At 40.1% G+C, this 12,304-nt stretch overlaps 1 protein-coding gene across 5 annotated transcripts in view; it reads right to left on the reverse strand.

Moving 5' to 3' along the window:
• Positions 1–12,304, reverse strand: part of RERE (arginine-glutamic acid dipeptide repeats) — a 443,179-nt gene that overhangs the window by 133,518 nt on the left and 297,357 nt on the right. Inside the window, exon 1 of one of the 5 annotated variants that reach the window (XM_032863324.1) lies at positions 1,325–1,542. The exons of the other annotated variants lie outside the window; for them this stretch is intronic. Coding sequence (XP_032719215.1) covers positions 1,325–1,350 — 26 coding nt within the window. The 5' untranslated portion in view covers positions 1,351–1,542. Of the gene's footprint in view, positions 1–1,324; positions 1,543–12,304 lie in introns of those variants that run through there. 5 annotated transcript variants of the gene reach the window in all.

The raw sequence follows: 12,304 nt of genomic DNA on the forward strand, positions 1-12,304 counted from the left end.
CAACAAAGAGCTTATGCTCAGACTCTCTCCCCGCATCACCCACGTCCCATCCGTCTCCTCACGATCCTGTGAGCACTTTTCAGCTGCACTTTCTTCCACAGCACATGCCTCCACTTCCAACCTCACAAATACACAACACTTAACTGTCACTTCAAAATTTTTTCCAACTTTCATCAGAAGAAAAAAGGGGCGAGAAAACAGAGTAACAACTAATACAATTCACCAACTTCACTTCCATATACTTGAGTAAGAACTGAACTTGTCCTAACCTTGAGCATTGTGACTGGCTCCCTACATTAACCATAGTAAGAGCCATCGGTCTGAGGCCTGGCTTCAAACAGGCAGGACACACAAAAAGTGTGACTCCTCCACAAGGAAAAGGCTAGTGCCGGGCCCATCAAGCAGCGGGCACGGAACCTGGCCTGCTCCGTGTTTCCACCTTCTCCAGCATCAACTCCTCTTTTTACTCCTCTCCTACAGAACATGTAAGTCATACAACAAAACACATATACACCACAAATGCCATCTTCTGCTAAAACAAACAAAATAAATAAAATACCTGGAACCTTAACTTCTATCACAAATGTCACTGCATACAATTCTTTTCTTAATTGTCATTTCCCATAAACTCTGAAAATGGATTATTTCCCTTTGAAACAACAGAATTGATGTGACATAACCTTTGACTTCTCTTTAAAAAAAAACCAAAAAACAAAAAACATTTTAAGGTGATAATGCTGAGACCAGGGTCCACAACTACTTCCTGTATATGTCATATTCTCTATTTCATCTCCAGACTTCAGAAACAGATCACAAGAAACATAATTTGTTCTGGAAAACAGGCTCTCAATCAAAACAAGTTCCACCCACCTTCAAAGCAACCAATAGCTGCCCACCTACCCCCTTCCTAAAACAGCCAAGCAGAGCTGCTCTGGGGCCCAGGCATTCCCTGCCAGCCACACGGCAAAGGAGCAGCCGGCACGTTTGTTCTGCAGGTGCCTGGAGGCAAACAAGCTCAGCACCAGGCACCCATGCAGGACTCAGGTTAAAGCTATACCCGGAGAGGAAAGGCGAAGGGAAAGGGGAAGGGACAGGGACAGCTGGGATCCACACGTCTCCTTTTGCTTAATGCATCTCCGGGCAGACCCCATTCTTAGCTGACTTCACGCTTCCCAACACCACCTACATGGCCAGCCAGGGCTGAATTAAAGGCTCGTAGGAACATGCACTATGAATGATGAAATGATTCATAAACATCTTCAGAAGTGAGAAAGAGCAGCAAAAACCATCACTGTTCCGGTGAGGCCAGAGGAAGATAGCCTACCTGCAGGGGCTGAATGGCTCATCCATGACTAACAGAGGCTCTGGTGACTCTAGCTGTAGCCCTGAACCTCTACTTACTGGTAAAACTCTGCCCTTTTCTACTCTAACAACTCAAAATGGAGGCACATGCAGTCTGAGAGACCTCACAGAGCTTTCACTGAGCTTGTGCTATGACCTAAGCCTTCACGCAGAACGCAGAAACTTCCCCCTCACACTGACAGGACTGAGCATGTGCTGTGACCCTCCCTCATCCATACACTGTCTCTCAACGCAATCAATCTCAACCCTGCTGTTTCCGTAAATAAAGCCCAGCCAACAGACTCTGCAGCTTCTCCCTGCATACCAAGCTAGTGTGCAGGGAAGTGGGGCCTTAGAAAGGGGATCCAAGACAGCCAACACCCAGGAACTCAGCAAGCCACACCATCCGTCGAGAGGCTTCAGAGAACAGCCCTGCTCTGACAAGACAACAGCAAGTTTTGTCTTTTGTCTTTTTTTTGGGGGGGGGGGTTTAATTGTGATTTTATACAGCAAGATCTTCAAGAAGGAATAAAATCAAAAGATACAGATATGAATGCCCATACACAGAATGAATGAACAGAAATGACAGCACATTTACAAACACAGCAGTAGCTACTTAAGGGGAACAACCCCACAAATGTCGTTTTGAAAACTCTGTAAACATTTGGGGAAAGGCCACACAAACAATTCTAGCAAAGCTGTGGAGTTCTGGGTATTGTCATAGCTACAAATGCAGTGTAGACAGTAAAGAAAGCAGAGTATCTGAAGAACACTTTATTCTATGCAAAGAGCTTAATCTCTCTTAAATAAGCAGCTCCAAAATAGCCTAAATAATAAATAAAAACATTTCTCAAAGAAATACTAATCCAGTCAGGCATGTCTAGCTTGAAAAATGTACTTCTAATACCAACAAGGGCAGGAAAGTTCAAATCAAGAGGTCAAAGAACACCATGCCACAAACACTCGTGCATCTGAAAATTTCATCTGAGATCTCATGATTCAAAGTTATAGGCAATTGCTTTTTCTTAAAGATTTTATTTATTAATTTGACACAGAGAGAGAGAGAGAGAGAGACAGAGAGAGAGAGAGACAGTAAGTGTACAAGCAAGGGAAGCAGCAGAGGGAGAGGGGGAAGCAGGCTCCCCGCTGGGCAGGGAGCCCGACGAAGGGCTCCATCCCAGGACCCTGGGATCACGACTTGAGTCAAAGGCAGACGCTTAACCGACTGAGCCACCCAGGCGCCCCAAGGCAATTCTTTACAGCACTGACCATGAAGCTAAATTCATTTGAAATTTAGTCAAAAAATATTTCTAAAGCCACATCAGCGAGGCCACACCATGCCAGTCATACTGAGTGCTGTGAAGTATTGTCCACAGCACCGGCCAAGACATTTTCTGTTAAAATCTTAGAAACACACTTGATGCCTCTTCCCACAACCTCCACCTCCAACAAAAAGGCAAAGTGGGCTGTCATCCATGTAAGACAGCCTAGTTTGGGATATGTATGCAAGCGTAGTTTTCCATTTGCAAACTAAGAGATGATTCTACGTATGATTATTTAGTTACAATTAAAAAAGGAAAATTAGACCATGAAACTCCTAAAAATGTATAAAGGACAAGACAGAGTAGGAAAGAGCAGTGCTAATTGTGTTTCCCACAAATATAACAGAGTGTGAAGAAATTAAAAACCTGCTTAAGAGAGTGCTCTGTGTCCTCAAGATCCCTCAAATAAATATAGGATCCATTCCATTTCTTTAGCACTCCTGTTTTTGCTATCAAATAAACTAAATTCTGAGACTATGATTAAAAAACTCTCATCATACTGAAAATGTCATTTATACAATACAAGAAATGTCAAATACACTTAAAGAAGTTTTGCTTTCAACCCAGCACCTGAAGCAAGGATCCACAGCTTGGAAGACCACTTTCCTTATTAGTACAAATAACATGTCCGCAGACGTGTGAGACCAAAAACAGTCTAAAGAAAAAGACTAAAACAAAAGCAACTGAATCGCCTAGAAGCCAAACAGCACAAATACAAAGTATTTCCCTCAAAAGTGCATTTCTCAAAACTACCAAATCACACAGAAAATGTTCTGCTGGAGAAATAAACATAAAATAATAATTGAATAAATTCATCATTATTCTGAAAAACCACAAGAGCTGTTCCATGAAATATAGCATAAAAAATGGTTATTATGATAGCAATTCAAGAAGTGTAAACTATAATTTTGACCTCACCAAATACCATGAGTGACACTATGGGCAAGCCACCAAAACCCTACAACCTTTTCTCTGAACACTGGGTCCCGTGGTGGCCACGGCCTCTTTCAACACCCTCTTGGTTGTCTTTCCTGACACTCACCTCAGAGCTGCCTCCTCAAGCCACCCGGGCAGAACCCCCCGCCCTGTCGCGCAGTGGTGGCACACTCCAGGGCTCACCTCACCGCGCAGTTCTCTTCTCTGGCACGTGCAGAATTCACCCACTCACCCAGAAGCCCAGCCAGAAACTCTCTGGAGAGACCACCCTGCTGGGAACAGCTGGGAACCCTCAGAGAACTTCATTCTCCTCTTGCCGCCCCCTAACCCATGTCAGCTTTTCCTGGGGTGCCTCACCTCTCTTAAAAAGATGATAAGCTCTTTGGGGGCAAGGACAGTATCAAAATCATCTTTACTGGAACTATCTAAATCTCTTATTTTGTACCTAAAAAAAAAAAAAAAACCGGATACACTGAGAATGGCAAAATAACACTTAGGATAGTCATTCCCTGGAAGAACTTACAAAACCTAAATCTAACAATGAGGAAACATCAAACAGACCCGAACTGCAGGATATTCAACAAAACTGACTTCTAACTCTTCAAAAATGTTAGTGCCGTGACAGAAGAAAAAAAAGCTAAGAGACATGTTGTGAAAACCCAGAGAAGCAAGGGTATTCGAGAGATCAAACTAAATGCCAATGCATGATCAGGGGGAGAAACCACCCTAAAGGTCAATATTAGAAAAACTAGCAAAATATAAGTATGGACTGTATCAGATGGAACAGTATTTTATCAATGTCACCTTTCCTTATTTTGCTAGCCGCATCATGGTTATGAAAGAGGATGTCCTCGTTCTTGAGAAAGACACACTGAAATACTTAGGGAGAAAGAAGTGCGGCGCTGCCCCTCATCCCTAAACAGATCAGGGAAGGAGAACAGAACAATGAAGCAAAGAGGGTTAATACAGGGAATAACTCAGCAAAAACAGAAATAATAAGGCAAATCTGTAATAAATTTAAAAAGATATGTAAGATACAAAATAAATTCAGTAAGATAAATTAATCAAGCAAATATTACAAAGTGGTAACAACTGGTAAACTGGGCGAAAGATACATACAGGAGTTACACATAGCGGCATCGTAACTCTTGAGTTATATACATAAAATACCTAAAATGATACACACACACACACACACACACACACACACACACACACACACACGACACCTCCTTGTACTAGTTACCCTTCAATCATCAGTCCTCAGGGAGTCTGAAGACGGGACACGTGACTGGCAACAAGTGACCTGCCAGGCTATCTGCTTCCGCAGTGCTGTTAACCCCCAGACTGAATCACTTAACACCCAACTGAGTTCAATCCAACCTGAGCTCTCAGAGAAAATCGAGGCGCCCTGAAACCTAGTGATTTGGTAATTAAGTAAGCCAGTGGGCCATTTGAACATAAATTCCAATTCTAGAAATGGGCTCTGTTTCCATTGAGCAAGTCCTATCTTACGCTGAGGACAACCCTGTGACTGTACTCAGTACCTCCAAGCCCCTGAGACCTGGGCTTTGATTTCTTCACAGTTGTCCTGACCCCTAGATGTCTACTTACTGCGTTTGACTCTCCGCCTAGACCTCGTTCCTGCCACACTCCCCTGCCAGCGGGCTGCCTGCAGGGACGGGCACATACAACTTGCACAGAGGCTGCCCATGTGCTTCCTTCTGTGGCCTCTAATGCTAGGTCTTCCCTAAAGTCCTGTGACCCCAAATACTCCTACACTGTCTTCTGATCTTAGACCTCCCTCTCTCCTCCGATTCATCCCTTAGCAGACAACAGTTGAAGGATTAACATTTTTTAACAGATTAAAGGGGAGCTTAGAGAGTAAAATGAATATACTATATTAATGGGTTCTTTCTAAAATTAAAAAGGTTTATTACATAAAAACTGACTGAAAAACCATTTTGTTCACTGTCATAGTTTTTCATAAGCAGAAAATTTGTTTCTCAACAAATTTTTTATTTTTTATTTGTTTCTCAACAAATAAAAATAATACAACAAATAAAAAACAATACAACAAATAAAAACAACAAATAAAATAAAACCTAGGAAACCAAGCTTGGTTTCCTAGGTTTTATTTTAAAGAGTTTTTTACTTACTAGAAATAGAAAAATGTTTAATTTACTAGCAACAAACTGTAAAGCAAAAGCAGCAACAAAAAGTTAACCTTCAAGCAACTCTAGAGAAAAACACCTGTTGGGGAAAAAAAAAATTCTATTTGACTTTTAATTAGTACTAACTTCACATCAAGAGAAGGGAAGCATTTAGAAACAGCATGTCTTAATTTTATTTTCTAACTGTCCCTCATGTTGTGAACATGGAGCTGAGTGTTATACAGACCACTCCGATTTCCAACAAACATGCTGGTTTATCCTATCAGTTCTAACTATCTGTTCACACGCTTTCTCAGAGTCCCTATGGCAAAAACTATTATACCATATTATCAGAGGTTCACTTCTTCATCCCCAATTCTCACACATTTTCATGTCTTAATGGACATGGGATTCCAATTTTTTTCTGAAATTAGAGGGATACTTACAACACTCTGCCTTTAAGTATAGTGCTTATTGTAGATTTCTGCTTATTCAGTCACAAGAGGGCAGTTTCATTCTACAGTTACTTTGGTAAGAGTTCCTGCCCCCAACATGGACTAGCTGTTGACGTTCAACAACTGTTTTCTCAACATCAAGATGTGTATATAGTTCTTCTTCATCATGTTAAAGTGGTAAGCTATATTAATAGCTATAAACCCAATTTGGGAAGTGTTCTATAAACCCAATTCGGGTAAGTAGATTTTTCATGCTTTGCCAGATTCCATTTTCTTTATTTTATTTAAACATCTTACATGCATGTTCCTAAGTAAAACTGACCTATAAATTTTACTTTTTAATCTGGTTTTGGTATAAAAGTTTAACTAGCTTCATAAAATGACTCCGAGAACCTACACCATCTCTCTGTTCCCTCGAATACTGGTAGAATTTACCTATATAGGTAAAAAATTTTTTTTAATTTTTTATCTAATGAGAAGAAAATCTTGCACAAATTATGAAAATGCCTTTAAAAGAAGAAGGCATGCATTTTTTTTTTTTTTACCTACTTCCTCCTTCTACCAGCGTGAAATTTGGATGTCACAGCTACCATTCCCCTGATACCTTGAGCACGAGGTAAAAATTAAAGTTAAGGATAGGTCCCTGGTGGTTGGGGAGCCCCACACACACCCAAGATTGCTTCTTCTCAAACTCTGCTTACATGAGAGGGAAATAAAGGTCCTATTTTGTGTCAGTCTGTTATACTGTCTCTGATAGCTCTAGCACTGAAGTTCTCGGGCATACATCAACTCAAGTTGATGGCACATGGTTTCTTGCAACATTTTGTGATTTTTAACAGTGCATTTGGCATTCAAAGATATATTATCTGCAGGTATCCTACAAGTTCTTGAATGAGAGTATGCTTCTTGGAGGCTCAATGACCCAAGACCAATTTCTACATTGTCTTCTCACTCTAGAGTTCTCTATTTTTCAAGAATGCAAATTCATGTCCCAACTGTCATGGGGGACAAAGCCCAAAGTTATTAATTATAAGGGAAATTCTCCCTCTATTCCTCCCTCTTTTTCTTTTCTATGCTTAGAGTACCAGTCCCAAATAGGTCTCGCTATCATTTTCCTCTAATTCTGGATATATCACCTAGCTGACCCTTTCACTGAAGAACAGAACTTTGATGGCCCTGACTTGATAGAGGGCTCTCAGTTCCAATTCCTTGACTCCCTGAGATCAAGACCCCATCTCCTCCTATACCTGGTGGGTGTTAAAGGCAAGACCCTTTGATTAAGGAGACAGTAACTATCCCAATCTCCTCTTATCATGGGCTGATGAAGGATCAGCTTAATGCTTTACTTGACAGTTTCTCTTAATTCCTACAAGTTCAGCTCTGCATTTAGAAGTTCTGTTATATTTTATTCAACATTGGTAGAGGTTTACTGGCAAAGCATTTTTGAAATTATCAAATCTGATTTTTTTGTCCTATCTGGTTAAAGTTCTTATATCAAAAAAAAAAAATTCTTATATCCTCAGTAGGGCTGCATTTCCAAGTACACATGCACTCTCAACCGTTTCCAACATTTGCCATCTGACATAAACCTTATGAGAGTTCAAATGTGATGGCAGAGGAAAAGCGAACAAAAAATTTTTATACCCAGCTCCAGCTTGTCTTCAACCGCTACACAAACACCATGAGCTATGGTGAATGGAAAAGACAACTTTACTGAACCAGAAACAGATTTTGAAATGTCTGGAATCCAAATTAACTGAAATAAAGGAGATCTAGATTATTACTGAAGTATAAAGATTTATGTTGAAAAAAGACGGTCACAATGTTATTTAGAATAACGGAATACTGGAAAACCATAAATGTTCAACAAGATGGGAACAGATAATTATTGGACATCCACATTATCGTAGATAAAGTGTTCATTATAAATGTTTGTGTAAAATGTTCAATGACATGGTACTATGTTCATAATAAAATGAATAAAGGAATGCATAATTATATGTACATTATGTATAAACAATATTTTAATTATGATATTAACACATACACATACACCTATACACACATGCATGTAGATGTAAACTGAGGGGAAAAACACAAACATGGATTATACAATTATCTTCATTTCAGTCTGCTTCTTTAACTTTTGTATTTGTCAAGTTATTCTCTAGTGAGCACGAATTTTTCTCTTCATTAGAATGCTCCAAGTTATTTTCCAGCACAGCCAGAAGAAACTGAGGTTGTATAGGAGTCAATCTATGATAAAATCATCAATGTTCAGAGCACAACTTTGAGTCAAATAGGCCTGGCGTTTCCTGTTTAGTAACTATATGCCTTAGGCAATTCTTTAATATATAATGCCAATTTTCTCATTTGTAAAATAAAGGTAATGCCAACCTCACTGAGCTTTTATGGGAACTGAACAATAAAGCACAGAATAAGCATTCACTGCGCCAAGTAGTAGTTGTCCCCTGGGTCCTGAAAAGATGTTACAAATTCAATTCTTTGAGGTCATGCTTTAAGAAATACCAGAAGCTAAATCTACTAAAGATACAGTTCAAGATACCAAAACCTATCCATGTGGGGGAGAGAGCAAAGTCAGTGATAGGAAACTGAAGTAAAAATATTAAGGATTATGAAATAAGGTTTCTCACTCATAAAGATGAGAATTATAAATAAGGAAAAAACTAGCAGGAACCCTTTGGTATTGGATTAGATGTGAAGAATTGGGTATGAATGCATGGACACACATTGATACAGAAATTCAGGTGTGAAAGTTTGCATTCTCTCCCTCTCCCCCACCAGAGGCAACCTAGCTGTTTACTCAGAGCCCTGAGAGCAGTGATACAAAGTAATGACCACACCCAAGTATCATTCTCCACAATCTAGGAGAATTTTGACCTAAAAACGAGTAATAATAATAAGAGAGTATATAAACAACTGAATAAAATAGGAAGCCATTAATCCACCTAGTGTAAATAAATAAATAAAGTTTTCATGGGAAGAGTCTATCTATACACAGTCTCAAAGCAACCTTCCACAAAATGGTCATTAAGTAGAAAAGGAAAAAGAGAGGGGCACCTGGGTGGCTCAGTGGGTTGGGCCTCTGCCTTCGGCCCAGGTCATGATCTCAGGGTCCTGGGATCGAGCCCAGCATCAGGCTCTCTGCTAGGCAGGGAGCCTGCTTCCCTCTCACTCTCTGCCGGCCTCTCTGTCTACTTGTGACCTCTGTCAAATAAATAAATAAAATCTTAAAAAAAAAAAAAAAAAGGAGAAAGAGAAATTCTATAATTGCACAGTCTGGCAAAGAGCACCTTATTCAACTGATTAAAGTAAACATTACCAACATGAGACAAATTATGATAGAATGCAGAAAAAAAGAAGACATGACTTCTGCACTATCCCTGTCAAGGATACAGGATACGTGATCTAAATCTAATGAGGAAACATCATAAACGTAAACTGAGAGATAGTCTACAAAACATCCTATAATCTTCAAAAGTACCAAGGTCATGAAGTGAAAGAAAGACTGAGTAACTCTTCCAGACTGACTGAACAGCTGTTAAGACAACTGAATCCATCGAACCAGCTCCTTTTACTATAAAAGTCTTTATTAGGAAAACTGCTAAAATCTTGAGTGGGGTCTGCAATGCCATGGCAACATCTGAACGTGAATCTCTCGAGCCAGAGGACTGTCTTGAGGTTGTGGAAGAAAATGCCCCTGCTCTCAAGGAATACCCCAAGGATGCGAGTGGTGCAGCCTCCTGGTGATGGCATACTTTGAAATGGTTCAGGTAGAAAAGGTCTTCTACTACACCTGCAAGCCTTCTGTAAGCCTGAGGCTGCTTCGAACCCAAGTGAAATCAATGAACTGCACAAGTAAAACTCAGAGTAGTGCTGGGCACAGTAGGCCTCACTAACCATAACTATTATTAGTAACATTATGGCCACTGTCTATTGGGGAGAGATTACTTTTAAGTCCTTGCAAGTGTCTCAGTTTATGATTGCTGCTAAATATAATGGCAATAATCCTTAAGCTTCAATACTGCTCTAAAAACTCCTCAGAAAGGGGTGCCCAGGTGGCTCAGTTGTTAAGCGTCTGCCTTCGGCTCAGGTCATGATCCCAGGGTCCTGGGATTGAGCCCCACCTTGGGCTCTCTGCTCAACGGGAAGCCTGCTTCTTCCTCTCCCATTCCCCCTGCTTGTGTTCCTTCTCTCACTTTCAACTCTTTGTGTCAAATAAATAAATAAAATCTGTAAAATAAATAAAAACAAAAACTCCTCAGAAGAAGAAAAGTGGAGAAGGCACAGGGGACTGATTACTGACATCCTCTCCTGGATGAGATCTGAGCTCTCAACAAAAATTGTTTTCTATCTGACTAGCAAGAGAAGACTCATTTTCACAAAGCAAAAACAAGAAACACAATCAGATGTTTCCTGCTACAGAGCAAGTCTGCGAAGAGATCAACAACACTTTCATAAGGCAGTAGGGGTGGGAGCAGGGGAGAAGCAACACATCAGTGACCGTCAATACAAAATGTCGCATTTTACATGTTCTCTTCATTATCCCAACATGCATGTCAGTGACTTAAAGAACTCTTGATCTGGCAAAGGGAAACAAATGGACTGGCTCCTGGAAAAATCTGTGTTTCACAATGTAAAGGTAAAGGAATCTTCTTTCACGGCCACTACAAAATCCTTCATTCCTCCTGAGACTCCACCATTACTCCCTTCTGTTCCTTCCCCTCCTAACTCACTGGCCTGAGGCAAGATGTTTAGAACTTTTCAAAGGAATGAAACAGAAACCCAGAAAGGGCCAGAAAGTTTACTGGTAGTGGCCAATAGGCTGAAGCTGCTGTGGTGAGGGGATAGGAAGGAAGATGGGAAAAGGACATCCAAAAATTCAATGAGGCCTACATGCTATATAGGGGGGCAGGTTCATTTACTATAAAAAGCTCAGATCTCTTTCTCAATAAAAAAAAATCTTTTTCAGGGTGCCTGGGTGGCTACTGACCACCTGCACTGAGAGAGCCTGCTTCTCCGTCTCCCCCTGCTGCTCTCCCTGCTTCTGCGTTCTCTCTCTCAAATAAATAAAATCTTTAAAAAAATTTTTTTTCAATTTTGGTTCTCTCAAATTTTTCATTGAAATATTCTGACCATAGAAATGTATTGTTTCACATTAATAACACTTACATATTCATTATAATTGTTATGTCAGTTTCTTTAGCAGCAAGAAATTTATCTTTCATTTTTAACAAGTGTGTTATTTTCAAAAAGAGTTTTATAATCAATATTCAAAGCAGAGTCAAAAATCTCCAGTGCTCAGACTTCCGTATGTCAGCAAACTCAACCAGATGGTTAATGATCTACTTGATTAGAAGAATCAAGACATCTTGGGAAATACTTTATGTTTTGCTTTTAGACGTAACATTTTATGGGGTTAAAAAAAAAAAAAAAACTTTGATATTTTTCAACCAAATTTTTAATTCTTTTTGCAATTCCCAAGAAGCAAAAGGAAAAAAGTCTGACAGTTTACACAAGTAACCTACAGGGTAGCTTGTGCCACCCTCACTTTACTGGAGTAGAAACAGAGTCTGGGAAGTAGCAACCTTAGCCCTGGACACAACGATGAAGTGACAGCCCAGAATCAGAATCCAGGCCCAGAATCCAGGGTCCAAGAGGAGAATGAGTCTTAACAGAAAGACCAAGAAGTCAGATTAAATGGCAATAAGATACTGGGTAAATAAAAAAGCAACTAAGGACAGTAAGCAGATGAAAGCAGCCATGTCCCTATGTTTTATTTTACTCACCAAATTTTTTACTCAAGTTTTGTTCCTTAAATATCATGGCTAGCAAGAATACAGTATCACCATCCCTTATCAAAAATTCTAAGGGTGAAATACGGAGTCAAGATGGCGGAGAAGTAGCAGCTGAGACTACTTCAGGTTGCGGGAGATCAGCTCGATGGCTTATCTAAAGATTGCAAACACCTACAAATCCAACGGGAGATCGAAGAGAAGAAGAACAGCAATTCTAGAAACAGAAAATCAACCACTTTCTGAAAGGTAGGACTGGCGGAGAAGTGAATCCAAAGCGA

This window comes from Lontra canadensis, unplaced genomic scaffold (genome assembly GCF_010015895.1).
Source record: "Lontra canadensis isolate GAN:19392208 unplaced genomic scaffold, GSC_riverotter_1.0 scaffold25, whole genome shotgun sequence".
NCBI classification, from domain to species: domain Eukaryota; kingdom Metazoa; phylum Chordata; class Mammalia; order Carnivora; family Mustelidae; genus Lontra; species Lontra canadensis.